At 51.7% G+C, this 14506-nt stretch overlaps 2 protein-coding genes across 2 annotated transcripts; both read left to right on the top strand.

Annotated features, from left to right (window-relative positions):
* Positions 1-8240: 8240 nt before the first annotated feature.
* LOC104340744 (olfactory receptor 14A16) lies at positions 8241-10985 on the top strand. Its single transcript, XM_086480880.1, has 2 exons — positions 8241-9153; positions 10804-10985. Exons 1-2 carry the CDS (start codon positions 8241-8243, stop codon positions 10983-10985), a joined length of 1095 nt encoding a protein of 364 aa, XP_086337006.1.
* A 1811-nt stretch (positions 10986-12796) lies between these two features.
* On the top strand, positions 12797-13816 carry LOC147413013 (olfactory receptor 6E1-like). Its single transcript, XM_086480878.1, has one exon. The coding sequence runs from the start codon at positions 12797-12799 to the stop codon at positions 13814-13816; it is 1020 nt and encodes a 339-aa protein (XP_086337004.1).
* The last annotated feature ends 690 nt before the right edge of the window (positions 13817-14506 follow it).

Raw genomic sequence — 14506 nt, 5'->3', positions numbered from 1 at the left:
AGGAAGTGTCAGTGTCAAAAGTGCAAGTGGAGCATTCCCCACCTCTGGTTTTTTGAGTGAGGTGCGTGTGAGTAAACTACACTCACAGCTCAGACATGAAGGCTTTTATTGCCCAGAACAGGCTGCCGGAGGGCTAAAGTACTGCATGGGTCGCTGAGAGCCGCCAGACTCTCTGGAGTGCTCTGAGGTTCCTTTGTGGAAGGAACATTGAGAATATTTGGGTCAGTGCTACCCCTGCTGTTCTTGCTTCACATTAAAACAGGACACTAAGCTAAATGGGTCGTGCTGGGTGACGTCATAGGTGGCTGCACAGGTGACAGGTGAAGAGCAGCCCCTGCCTTGTGCAGCTCCTCCTGCTGTCCCTGATGGCTCAGGAGCTGCTAGGGCAGGAGTGTGCAGCAGGCTTGTGCCGCTGCTGGGGATGTCACTGGAGGCTTTGTGTCAGTTCCAGCAGGAGCAGGCAGCTGGCTTGTGTAGGTGCTGGTGATGCCCCCTGTGCCTGAGTAGGAGATAGGGCAGAAGCAAGGTCCTGGCAGGTGGAGGTGCCTGTGATGTCCAGGGGGTTGAGGAAATGGGAGGCCAGGAGGCAGCCCCTGGGTTTGCAGCTGCTGCTGAGGTCCCAGGTGCCTGGGGAGTTGGGAGAGCAAGAGCTTGGAGCTGGGTTGTGCAGGGGCTTGGGATGGCCATGGTGGGTGAGGAGGTGTGAGGCCAGGGGCCAGCTGGGTCTTTGCCAAAGCCATGGTGATCTTCCTCTGTTCCTGCATTACCACTACTCTGCCTGTCACACGCTGTATTTGATTTCTCTGCCTTTTCATGGATTTTCACCTGTCCTGATAAAACGACCATTTGTAAAGTCATCTTTTCAGATGCCAACTGCCCAGGCAAAGGCCTTGTCCATCATTCTCCAGGTTTCTTCTTCCTTTACACTTTGTTCATTCAGACACCTCTCACCTATGCAGCTGCTTTGAGATTCAGCGACTGAAAGAATTTCAGTAGTTTAGTTTTCTCTCGCCAGCTCTTTCATTAGGTTTATACCTACCTTTGTGTATGTATTGATCTAACACATTTCTCACAGGATTATCCCTTGTCGAAAGGCGAACTTGTTAGAGACATCTTGTACTTAGCATAGGGTTGAGGAGTGTGTTTTATTGTTGATAAGGCTTGGTCATGCTTTACTTTTTTTTGCTTGCCCATGGGAGAAGTCCTTCTGTGCCTGTGTGCCGGCAGTTCTCTAAGGAAAGCAGGTGGGAGATGGTGCAATGGAGATGTAACAGTTGTCTGCAGACTTGAGTGGAGAAGTGTGAGGTAAGAGAGGATGTAAATCCCCGTTGGCCAAAGACAGCAATGGGGAGGTAGAGGAGGTGAGGAGCAAAGCTGTCCGTACGGTGTCAGACCTCAAGGGACTGCTGTTCCTAGCTGTCCAGACCTGCTGAGGAGACACTCTGCATCAATATCAATTACAGAATCCTACTATCACCTCTTCTCTAAACTGAAAATTGAATAAAAATACACTTTAAAATTAATTTTAATTAGGTACACTTTTCAATTTTCCTCTGTAACTACACTCTGAAATGATTCCAATTAGCTATAGAAATCTCGAAGACTTGAAAAAATGAAAGGAAGAGAAACAGCTCGTTAAGGCTTTCTGTCTTTTAATGAGCCCCATGGGGTATTTGGCCTTAAGTAAAGGAATCTCAGCTACTGAGAGGAGTCTGAGCAAACTGCTCAAGTTGTCAAAGTCAGCAGCAAACCCCAAAGTCCCTTGAAGGACTGATTGGCCCCACTGAGGGCCACTGCTGACAAAGCCTCCCCAGGGACTCGTTACAGCAGAGAACTGGAGGCTGTGCTTGCAGGTAGGCAAAGGCCCTGTGCAGGGGGCTGGAGTGCTGAGAAAACCCTGGCTTTGTTTCACCCAGCAGAAAGTCCAAACCCTGACCCTCAGGCCCTGGGCAGGCAGGTCCTGCCCCTCGTGGGGGGCTCAGGGCTCTTCCCGGGGGCAGTGGGGTGTGAGGGGGAGCAGTGCCAAAGGCAGGGAAACTGGACAAGCCCTCCCGGCTTCCCCAAGCAACGGGGAAGGAGAAACGGAAAGTTCTGCCTGGGAGGCCTTGGTGGCAGAGGCCACTGCCATAGCCAAGGGGCCCAAGGCCTTGCTCCTGTTGGGCCTTTGAGCCTTGCCAGAGCCCTCGGCCATCTCTGCTGCAGGCTGTCCTGCACTCTGCCACGCCTGCACCTCTTCCCTTGCCGGCTGCACACACCCATCTTGCTTTCCCACACAGCTCTGCCCTCAGCATTTCTAGACCTTTACTGATGTCTCTCCACCCTCACTGCCTGTTCCTTAAAACACAAAGCCATGGGCTGATCCAGACTCCCTCTGGGGGACCTCTTGCACCACAAGGCTGCCCTTTGAGGGAGAATTCTTTTTCCTCACATGCAGTCTGAACTTTCCAAGTGGCACTTTGATGAGGTTTCCTTATCTTCCCACTACCAAGTAAAGCTCCATCATCTCTGGAACCACTCTTCAAGCAGTTATTATAGAGCCCTGGGCGTGCACTTCATCAGCCTAAAGAAGTCCAGGTCCCTCAGCCCTCCACACAGATCCCAAGCCCCATCCTGGCAGATCCCATCTGGAGCATCTCCAGTTCCTTCCCATTACTTCAGAACCGAGCGCCCCACATGCAGACACACTAGTCCAGATGTGGCCACACCAGTGCTCAGACAAGGACCATCATAATTCCTGTCTGGGTGTCCACGCTCCCCCGAATAGAGCCCTGTGTGCAGCAGGCCTTATTCATGGTCAGCGTGTGCCACTGGCTAATACGGCATCCCTCATCATGCCCAGGCTCCTCTCCTCAAGGTCACAGAATCACAGAATTACAGAATGGTGGGGGCTGCAAGAGACCTCTGGAGATCATCTAGTCCAACCTCCCTGCTAAAGCAGGTTCACCTAGAGCAGGTGACACTTGACTGTGTCCAGGTGGGTTTTGAATATCTCCAGAGAAGGAGACTCCACCACCTCCCTGGGCAGTCTGTGCCAGTGCTCTGTCACCCTCAACATAAGCATGTTTCTCCACATGTTGAGACAGAACTTCGTGTGCTGCAGTTCTTGCCCTTTACCTCTTGTCCCGTAGCTCGACACCACCGAGAAGAGCCTGGCCCCATCCTCTTGAACACCTGCCCTTTAGCTATTGATAAGTGTTGATAAGGTCCCCTCTCAGTCTTCTCTTCTCCAGGCTAAATAGTTCCAGGGCTCTCAGCCTTTCCTCAAAAGAGAAATGCTCCAGTCCCCTCATCATTGTAGCCCTCCACTGGACTCTCTCTAGTAATTCCATGTCCCTCTTGAATGGGGGGGCCCAGAACTGGACAGACCTCCAGATGTGGCCTTACCAGGGCAGAGTAGAGGAGGAGGAGAACCTCCCTCCACCTGCTGGCCACACTCTTCTTCACGCACCCCAGGACACCACTGGCCTTCTTGGCCACAAGGGCCCATGGCTGGCTCATAGTTAACTTGCTGTCCACCATAGTTCCCAGGTCCTTCTCTACAAAGATTCTCTCCAAGACGTCCCCAGCCTGAGCTGGTGCATGGGGTTATTCCTCCCCAAGTGCAAGACCCTCCACTTGCCCTTGTTGAACCTCAGGTTCCTCTCTGCCCAGCTCTCCAGCCTGTCCAGGTCTCGCTGAATGGCAGCACAGCCTTCTGGCATGTCAGCCACTCCTCCCGGTTTAGTATCGACAGCAAGTTGTAGTTGTCTATTTTAGCAAGTACTGCAGCAGATATCACCTAACTGAGCTTTGCAAAAATCTGGGCAAGTGCAACAATCATAGAATCATGGAATCGTGTGGTTTTTACACCTCCAGGGATGGTGAGTCCACCACTTCCCTGGGCAGCCTGTTCCAGTGTTTGACCACTCATTCAGTAAAGAAGTGTTTCCTAATGTCCAAACTAAACTTGCCCTGGAGCAACTTGAGGACATTTCCTCCTGTCCTATCACTTCTTACTAGAGGAAAGAGACTGACCCCCACCTCACTACAACCTCCTCTCAGGTAGTTGTAGAGAGCAATAAGGTCTCCCCTCAGCCTCCTCTTCTCCAAACTGAACAACCCCACTTCCCTCAGCCGCTCCTCACAAGACCTCTTGTCCAGACCCTTCACCACCTTCGTTGCTCTTCTCTGGACACGCTCCAGCACCTCAGAGTGTTTCTTGCATGAGGGGGCCAGAACTGCACACAACATTTGAAGTGTGGCCTCACCAGTGCAGAGCACAGGGGCACGATTGCCTCCCTGCTCCTGCTGGCCACACCATTGCTGATACAGGCCAGGATGCTGTTGGCCTTCTTGGCCACCTGGGCACACTGCTGGCTCATGTTCCACCTACTATTGAGCAGCACCCCCAGGGCCTTTTCTGCCTGGCAACTTTCCAGCCACTCAGCCCCAAGCCTGTAGCTCTGCGTGGGGTTGTTGTGACCCAGGTGCAGGACCCAGGCACTTGGCCCTGTTGAACTTCATGGCATTTGCCTCAGCCCATGGATCCAACCTGTCCAGGTCCCACTGCAGAACCCCCCTACTGTCGAGCAGATCAACACTCCCACCCGATTTAGTGTCATCTGCAAACTCACTGAGGGAGCACTCAGTCCCCTCATCCAGATCATCGATAAAGATGTTAAACAAGACAGGTCCCAACACTGAGCCCTGGGGGTCACTGCTTGTGACAAACCACTATTTGGATTGATCTCCATTCACCACAAACCCTGTGCTCTGCCGTCCAGCCAGTTACCCTGACCCAACCTGAGCCAGTTGTAATGACCAGTAACTCCACACAACACACCTTTCCTCTCCTGAGTAACCATCATACCAAAAGGAACCCAAGCTATGGACGGCATGGACTCAGTGGACACTTCATTGACAATTTCATGGACATTTGAGAGGGGTGGCCCACAGTTAAAGCAGTGATAGTTGTCTGTAAACAGCGTGATTGGAAGGGAGTGGTTGCATATGAAGGTCTTTTGGATAGTGTGGGACTTGACTATGACAGAAATGGAATGGAATCAGGGTGGAGATTGGACTGAGTCTGGCTGGGCTGGACTTATTTTTTTTCATGGAAGCTCCCATGGTGCTGTGTTTCAGATCTGTGACCAGAACAATGCTGAGAACACACAAATGTTCTGGCTGTTGCCGAAGAGTGTTTGCACAGTGTCAAGTCCTGCTCTGTTTCTGACTGTGCACATGCAGTGAATAGACTGAAGTGGTGAGGGTGCAAGAGGTTGGGGGGAGACACAACCAGGCCAATGACCCCATACGATCATCCTACCCCTCAAGTATTCTTGCTTTTATTTTTCTTTTCTCTTCCCCTGTCCAACTGAGGCTTGGGAGGGATGTAAGCAAGCTGCAGGGTGGTGCCCAAATTCTTGCTGGGGTTAACCCACAACACTTACAAACAAAGAAGAGCTGGTCAGGAATGGAAAAATCAGGGGTGAGAAGTTAGAGTTGAGGATACTGAGAAAAAGGGAAGAAGGAAAAACCCAGCACTTCTGGAGGGCCTGCTGATTAACCTCCTTAGAAGAACCACTGGGTTACAGCCATGCTAAGAAGACGGATGTAGAGAGCTCTTTGATATCAAGGATCTCCTCTTCATGATCCAGAATGGTCCACCTTGACATTCTGGAAGTCACATCAAGGTGGCAGGAGGCTGGCATGGCTGAGAAAGGAGCTGCTGGATAAAAACCAAGCATGAAGGGGAAGCCCAGAAAAGGTGGTGGCTGGCTGCCTTCCAGCCTCCTTGGTTCTGGGATTGTGGGAGGAGAGGGACACTCCAGAGCTCTTGGCAGCACTGCCCTCTTGCCAGGAGCTCCCTTCGTCCCAGGCAGGCAAGGGCAAGGTCAAGGTGGCTCTGATGCTGAGGAAAGCTGGGGGTGTTCCATGAAGGCTACAGGTCCTGACCTCCAGCCTCTGGTTAGGGAGAACATGTCCCTCAGGCGTTGCTCAGGCCTCTCCTGGGGACAGTCTGATCTGCACGGTGCAATGGCAAGCGCAGGTGTGGGACACTGTAGGACATCCTGTGGTGGAGACGCTCAAGGGCTCTGGCAAGACACAAAGCCCCCAAGAGAGACGAGGTCTTTCTCCCCTTGGCTAGGGCTGTTGTCTCAACCCCCAAGGCCTACCAGAAGACCCCTTCACCTTACGGCACCAGCACCTCAGTGCCTCCTCAGCCCATCCAGGACAAACCCAGAAGCAGAGGACCTTGGCCCTGCCCTTGTCACTGCACATCCCCACATCACCCTGCCCCAGGAAGAACCCTGAGGAATGGCTGAGGGACAGGGTCTGCCTTGCAGGGGCTGGGGAGTCAGGGCTTGGTCTTTTGGCTTGATAAAGCACACCAAGTTTTACTCAGCATCTGAGCCACCTTCGCCTTATCTTTGCCTACCTGTCCTCACTACCTCCAGGTTTCTTTTTCAACCAGCCCCCAGGGAGGCTTTGTCAGTAACGTCCCTCAGTGGAAGCCATTAGTGCTCCAAGAAACTTTGGAGTTTACATCTGACTTTGACTCCTTGAGAGGTTTCCTCAACTTCCCCTCATCGTCTGAGTTTCACAGACTTGGCACCAAAACCACCAGAGAGATCATTAAAAAGTTTTTGGGCTGTTGCTGTGCTGCTGATCTGGGCTGGGCTCCTGCGACAGAGAGAGCTCCTAGCAAGCAGGCAGAGCTGCAGGGAGACAGCTCTGCCCAGCAGCAGCTGCTCTGCCAAGCGCAGCAGGGCTGAGGGGGCTGCCAGTGGGCACCAAGGAGAAAGGAGCGGGGCAGAGAGAGGTTAAAGGCAGGGGAGAGGGGGAGGATGGGTGAGAGCTCACTGGAGGAGAACTCTTCCCAGCCTCTGACACAGTAAGTCTCTGGGTGCAGGGTGATGTGTCGGTGGCTCCTTGCAGGATCTCCTGAATGTGTGCAACCTCTGGGATCTGTCTGTGATGCAGAAGAGGAAGCCGGGCTGCAGAGCAGGGCTTCCCTCCTGCGGTGTGAGAGGGACAGGGCATGACGGCTGCCTTCTGGTGGGGATGGCTGTGGGGTGTGAAGGTGGGTGTGCAGCCAGGGGTGCCCAGGGCTGTCCTTCAAAGCAGTGTCTCTTCACCCAGGGGAGCACTGACCAGAGGCGGGAATTCTGTCATCAGCCAGAGTCAGAACTCATCCTGCCTCAGGTTGTTCCCATGGAGCTGTGGGGAGAAGATGTCGGTGGAAGGACAGACCTCCAGTAAAGATGCATCTCTCCTGACACATAAACGTCTTCCTTCTGCAGAGAAAAGGGTCTGAGACCAGCTGGCCTGGGATGTCACCGACGTGGAGGTCCTGTGCTCTGCTGTGTAAGGAGAATATTTTCCCCAGTGCCAGCTGTCTTCCTCTCCTGTTCCCCACTCACAGAAGGATCAGGGTATTGCTCAGCTTTTTTTCTCCTCTTCCTGCTCTTCCTTCTTTTGCTTGTGAAAGCCCTGGAATTTAGGGGGATTTTTGAGGTGTCTCAGATGCATTTGAGACATAGATCCTTAGGGCCTCTGGGCAACGCAGTGTGTGGGACACAGAAACAAGTTGAGTCTCCCTTCAGGAGATGCTGGGCACAGTCTTTTGAGCAACTGAGCATCTCTGTGGGATGAAGAGCTTGAAGTGCCCTTCCCCCGTGCTGGGGGCATTTCAGCAGGGGAGGATGGGAACCTAGTGACAGCCCCATTCTCCTCCACAGGCACGCTGCTGTTAGTACATCTGGAGAGAGCCTGGAGACGGAAAATGGGGGTCAGAAAGGTTCTGTGTCAACTGTGAGTGATCCCTTTGCAGACTTTGCTGTTCAGGAGAGCAGAGTTGGAAGGGCTGGGTCCCTCCCTGGGCTCTTCCCTCTCAGACACAGCAGGTCTGGGTGCTGACTCCATCACACTGCAATAAATAGGGACAATTGCCACAAGGTCACTGAGGCAAATACCTCTCACTCAACTGAAGGCACCCGTTGCCAGGAACACCTACCGAATGCACAGGCTGCTTGACCCCACTGCAATAGCACAGGTCTGACTTCTCTGGAGCCCATGGGCAGAGCCCCTGCCGGTCAATCCTGACCGCACAAAAAGGAACTGGCTGAAGTTCCCCCAAAAGAAAGAAGTAATTGTGGTGGTTTTTGTGAGATATGGCGTAAGATTGGCTCAGAGGAACCTGTTCTGGCTTGTCAACATCTTCTTCTCTTTCAACAGTCTCCCATTCCTGCAGTGAAATAATGTCCAATGGCAGCTCTATCACAGAGTTCCTCCTCCTGACATTTGCAGACACACGGGAGCTGCAGCTCTTGACCTTTGGACTCTTCCTGGGCATCTACCTGGCTGCCCTCCTGGGCAACGGACTCATCATCACTGCCATAGCCTGTGACCCCCACCTCCACAGCCCAATGTACTTCTTCCTCCTCAACCTCTCCTTCCTTGACCTGGGCTCCCTCTCCACCACTCTCCCCAAAGCCATGGCCAATTCCCTCTGGAACACCAGGGCCATCTCCTACTGGGGATGTGTTGCCCAATTCTTTCTGTTTTTCTTTCTCATTTCAGCAGAGTTTTATCTTCTCACCGTCATGGCCTACGACCGCTACGTTGCCATCTGCAAACCCCTGCACTACGGGACCCTCCTGGGCAGCAGAGCTTGTGTCCACATGGCAGCAGCTGCCTGGGGCACTGCTTTTCCCTACGCTGTGCTGCACATGGCCAATACATTTTCACTGCCCCTCTGCCAGGGCAATGCTGTGGACCAGTTCTTCTGTGAAATCCCCCAGATCCTCAAGCTCTCCTGCTCAGACGCCTACCTCAGGGAGGCTGGGGTACTTGTGGTTAGTGCTTGTTTAGCCTTTGGGTGTTTTGTGTTCATTGTGGTGTCCTACGTGCAGATCTTCAGGGCCGTGCTGAGGATCCCCTCGGAGCAGGGACGCCACAAAGCCTTTTCCACCTGCCTCCCTCACCTGACTGTGGTCTCCCTGTTTGTCAGCACTGCCTTTTTTGCCTACCTGAAGCCCCCCTCCATCTCCTCCCCATCCCTGAACCTGCTGATGGCAGTTCTGTACTCGGTGGTGCCTCCAGCAGTGAACCCCCTCATCTACAGCATGAGGAACCAGGAGCTCAAGGACGCCCTGAGGAAACTGATGACTGGTTTTTGTTCAGAAGCAGCAATGAACTGCCCATCTTCCCCTGCCTATCAGTAGTAATGGAACTCACTACTGGCATAGTCTGTAGGTTTAGAAGGTTGTTTGATTTGATTTCTTTGTGTTTAGATTTTCTTGGTTGTATCAATGATGTTCACAAACCCTTCCCTTATTCTTCATCCTGTTTCCGTGTTAGTGTCTGCCTGCCTTGTGTGCCCCAGAGAATTTTTGTAAATAAGGAGCTCTGCTCTCTATGTGTTTAAACCAAATAAAGGACCCTGCACTGACTTGTTTGTTTGAGTTCCTATCTCAACATCTTCTGTGGAGGTGCTGGCGCAGTGTCTGTGTGCTGAGGTGGAGGGGACAGTAGCCACCCTGAGCTGGGTCTGCCTCTCAGCCTCACCAGCACGGCCCTGGCCACCACAGCCCACTTGCTCTGCAGAGCAGCACCACCAGTTCAAGGTCTGTGGGAAGCCTGGGGAGGGGGTGCAGGAATGGCCGTCCAGGTCAGCAGAGATGAGCTCTGTAGGGAAAAGTCTCTGTGGGGAGATGGGATGTACCGGGAGAAGAGCAGGGCACCGTGTGTGTGTGCAGGGGGGACATGGAAAGAGAAACCCTTTGGTGTGGGTGTCAGCTCAGGTCAGGCTGCCCTTTCCCTGGGTCAAAAGGACCTTCCTGAGGATCCCCTAGGCTGGTTGTCTCCTGCTGTCGTGGGGAGCAAGCTTGGCACATGGGTCTGCAAAGTGCCCAGGTTGGGGATCTCCTCAGCATGCCGGCTGGATGAATATTCTCAGTGGCCTGTTTCTGGCTCTGGGACAGGAGGGATGCGCAGAGCGGTGTGGAGATTGAGGACACGGACTACGATTTGGGATAAACTGAAGACATTTATTGTTTGTTACAGCATCATTATATACTTTTCTCTACTAACACACGCCCCACTAGGGAAGCTGTGATTGGTGTACAGGCATTGTCCACGTGCCTCTACCACTAGCACCATTGGGTGCTGTCATGCAGACTTGAGTTCCTCTCATATGTCAAGGTCTGCACCTGTTTCCTTCCCTGTTCTCTTCCTTTACTCTTGTTCATGGCTCAGGGCAGGATCTGCCTGAATCCCACTAACTCTTTCCATCCCTTCTCTCCTCGTTCCTCCTCAATGCAACAGTGTCTGGTGGGCTTCCAACGGTTACCTCTGACTTAGTCCTACAAACATCCTCCAGGAGAGGAGTGGGGAGCTGCCTGGAGAGCGTGGGGGATCTCCAGGGGTGGTTTGTGCCTGGCGTGGACAGTGACTGGAGCCCCACAAAACAAGGGATGGAAGATGGACACACCCGACCATACACAAATCAGCTCCCGCAAGGCATAGCACCTTTAAAGCCACCACACCACCAGCAGCACGTACACAGCTGGGAAGACAGAGGGTCCCATCCCATTCCCCTCTCAGGCTCATCTGGGGTGAAGGTCATGAGGGGGTCTTGCATCCCCTGCAGCATCAATCCATGGATTTGGTTCACTTTGGTCCTTCCCCTTGACATGTTTGTCAGTCCCGTGTTGCAGACTAAGAGATCTCTGTGGCTGCTCACGAGCCGCAGACATTCTCTGTCTCCCTGGGCACGGCTGAGTTTAACCGAGGTGTTGCGACGTGTTTCGATGGCTGCAGGGCCATTTGCAAGCCCTCGCGTTGCTCTTGTCTTTGCCAGCTCCTGCTTGTGCTCCGTGCTCGTGTTCACCTGCTGGGGAATGGCTCCTCTGCCCATGCTCAGCCTCACCATCTTGTGTGCCACCAGACCCTCTGTGCCCAGTGCAGAGACTGCTTCTTCTGGGGCATCATCCCTTTGCTGAGAGGAGCCCGCACGGGCACCAGCTACTATGAACCAGGAGCGTTGCTCTCTCCTCCGTTGTGCTGCTGAGCTCCTTCACAGGGACTGCTGTGGTTTCTGCCTCCATGAGAGGCACCATCCTGAGGATAACCTCTGTGCAAAGCCACAATAAGGCCTTCTTCACCCGGATATCCTTCGCCTTCATATCCTCTATTTCTTCACTCCCTATCGCATATGCTGGCTGCGTGTTTGATGATGCTGGGCCTGAACAGAATCTGTCTGCAAATTTGCAGGTTCACATAAGGAGGTGCCTTCAGGAGAAGAATAATTTTAGATAATTTAGGTGTCACCCAATGGAGTAAGAAGACACCAGCCTTTGAGTGTTTGAACTGACCCAGAAAATGGAAACTGGGGTGGCCACCTCTGATTCACCGATTCACCACGCTCAAACTGCTGGAGGTGACTGAGCTTGAGCTTTTGCTCAAATGCAGCCGGTGGTTTAACCTCAGAAACTTTTCCAGGCGAACCCAGTGCAGAGCTTCCCCTGTGCCAGACTAGAGGCAAAGAACAAGTCGGGCATTTGGGATGTAAGACTAGCCTGAGCCCCAAGCTGAAATGTCGTGCCAACGTAGAGCACCACCCTATGCTGAAATTCCCATTTTGCTCCTTCCGTAATGCTACCCATTCTGCCCTGGGACAGAGCCTGAGGGGACAACACAGCCTGTGGAGAACTTTTGTTTCACTGCTTCAAACCCACCAGCTCCTCTCCTCACTCTCTTCCCCTTGAGTTGTGAATCATCCTGTGTCTGGTCTCATATGCTCTGCTCCTTTCTATGTCTAAAAACAACAGTAAAGATGAAGGGGAAAACATCGGTAGTTATTGTATATACTTCTCTCATGCTTCCTTCTGTTAGATGCGTATTTTGATTTTAAAAAATAATAACTGGGTACATCCGAGATTTGAGACTTGAACAGTGAGTGTCACCGACTGTGCTGCAGGTGCCTGTGAGAACTTGTTTCCCAGAGGCTCCCTCTATACTCAATGGAGACAAGAGAAAACACGAGAGGCTGGGTCCTCCCAGCCTATAACTGGCATACAAAACAAAGCTTACAAATCTCTTCCAGGCACCTTGCTTTGCCTTTAGGTCAGGACATTTGAGGGTAATAGCAATGAGCAGCTGTTTGGAAATAACTGCGTTTCTGTGCAGGCAGATGTCAGATGAGACTGTGTGGAACCATAAAAAATTTCAGTCGCTATTTAGAGTACTAAGGAAGACAAGTTAGACTTGGTCCTTATTCCCCCATCACCCCCCTGCCCTTTCCTGAAGAAACAGAGTGCAAGAAGCTATGGAAGAACGCGGAGGATTACAGAAAAGATACTTGATATTATTTATTTTGAAATCAACATATTCTCGGCGATTCCTAGCCCAAAAAGGCAAGTATTGAAAAGTAGAAAGAACAGCTTTCACCATACAGATTTGATTTGATTTCATTTCTTTGATTGTTTAATGTTTGTGCAATAAAAGAGGAGAGTTTGGCACATAGGTGTGACAGAGGTTTGCAATAGGTCTGAGTGAATGAATTTGGGATTACCCAGGAATGGGGTGAAATAGCTAACAGCCTCTTTAAAATGTGATCTGGAGAAAAAAATCCTTTGTGAGTGTTTGGAAAGGGCAGAAAGAGACAACAAATTCTATGAGGACTGCCACTGAAATGCGAAACAGAAAAATTGGGGTGGGAGAAATGCTTGAAGGACTGTCTCTGTCTGTGTCATATAGGAAGACTGCAAGAAAGGAAAGCAGCAGAGAAGGAAGGACAGACCTATTCACCCAGATGGTGAAATTATCACAGTTGGTTTTTGCCAGGTTCCTGTCTCATCAGGATGAACTGAAATTGAGCATGGGACCAGAAAACGAAAGTGCAGTTACTGAGTTCATCCTAGAGGGTTTCTCAGGGCTTGATCAAAGACTACAGCTGTTTCTCTCTCTGGTCCTTCTGCTCGTCTACCTGACAACAGTGGTGGCGAACATGACCATCATTTTCCTGGTGTGTACGGACCACCGCCTGCAAACCCCCATGTACTTTTTCATCAGCAACCTGTCCTTCCTGGAGATCTGGTTTACATCCTCCACAAGCATCAAACTCGTTGTGATCCTGGCTTCTGGGAGGAGAAGAATCTCCCTAAGCAGCTGCTTTGCCCAATCCTATTTCTATTTTGCCCTGGGCTGCACAGAGTTGGCTCTTCTGGTTGTCATGTCCTTTGACCGCTATGTTGCCATCTGCCAGCCTTTGTGTTACGCTGCCATCATGAAGCCTCAGCTCTGCATCCGTCTGGTTGTTGCTGCTTGGGTCACAGGCATCACACTCATGAGTTACCGTCTGGTCCTCCTCTACGCGCTGACTTTCTGTGGCTCCAACAAGATCCACCATTTTTTTTGTGACAACTCCCCCTTATTCAAATTGTCCTGCTCTGACACCAGCCTGTTTTGGAAACTAGACTCTTTTTTGTTGCCATTTGTCGTACTGAGTTCCTTATGTTTAACTCTGGCATTTTACATGGGCATCCTTCTCTGTATTCTACACCTTCCAGCAGCCTCTGGGAGGAAAAAAGCTTTTACTACATGTTCTTCCCATCTCACCACCTTGGCCATTGTATATGGGAGCTGCATTGCTCTCTACGTGTGTCCTTCCGAAGACGTTTCCTTGGAGACAAACAGAATCGTAGCTTTGCTGAACACCGTCCTGTACCCATTCTTAAATCCATTCGTCTACAGCCTTAGAAACAAGGCTGTGATGCTGGCCCTGAACAAAGCTGTTGCTCGTGCAACAGTACAGCTTTTCCCCTCATCGTGATGCCTTTCTGGACACTGATTCCAATGACCTGCTGTCACCTCTTAAATGATACCAGTGCATATGTGTGTGACCTCCAAAAACACAGATGCCTCAGGAGGCTGATGTTCTTGTGGGGTTATGTCAGGCTAAGTGATACGAAGCTCATCTGTACAGTCAAAGAAAGCACTACCAATGGCAGGAGGAGTAGCTCAGCTAATACCCTGCCTCAGCTCTCCCAGACCCATCCCAGGAGAGCCACCAGCTCATCAAGAGCCCTTCTCTGCAAACTAAGAAGAGCACAGAGGCACAGTGGCAGGTGAGAACCCAAATTACAGGCTCCTGAGGCATGAACAAGTTGTCCCAGCTCCTTCCAGGGCTGCCCTGGGAGAGCCATCAGCACCATTTCCAGGTGTCAAACCCATCAAGAGAAGTCACTGAGAGCAGCTTTCTGGATCGCCACTTGGGCTAAGGGGACTTTTGCCTTGAGGTGTAGGACATCTTTTGGGATGCAGGGCAGGAGCATTTTTGGATTGCACAGGACTTATTATGGGAAGTTTAGGGGAGGACCCCGACAAGTATAACCTGTTCTGTCTTCTCATGAAACTTTATTTCTAACTCTTTCCTGGGTGAGTCAATCTCTCCTCTGCGTGAACCTGTGAGCACAGGGGTGTGAGTGCAGCAACTTAAGCAGGACCAGGGGTTCAGACAGCC

The sequence above is a fragment of the Leptosomus discolor genome, unplaced genomic scaffold (genome assembly GCF_034619465.1).
Source record: "Leptosomus discolor isolate bLepDis1 unplaced genomic scaffold, bLepDis1.hap2 HAP2_SCAFFOLD_35, whole genome shotgun sequence".
Classification (NCBI taxonomy): domain Eukaryota; kingdom Metazoa; phylum Chordata; class Aves; order Leptosomiformes; family Leptosomidae; genus Leptosomus; species Leptosomus discolor.
The sequence above is the reverse complement of the archived record's forward strand: the minus strand, read 5'-3'. Positions and strand labels throughout refer to the sequence as shown.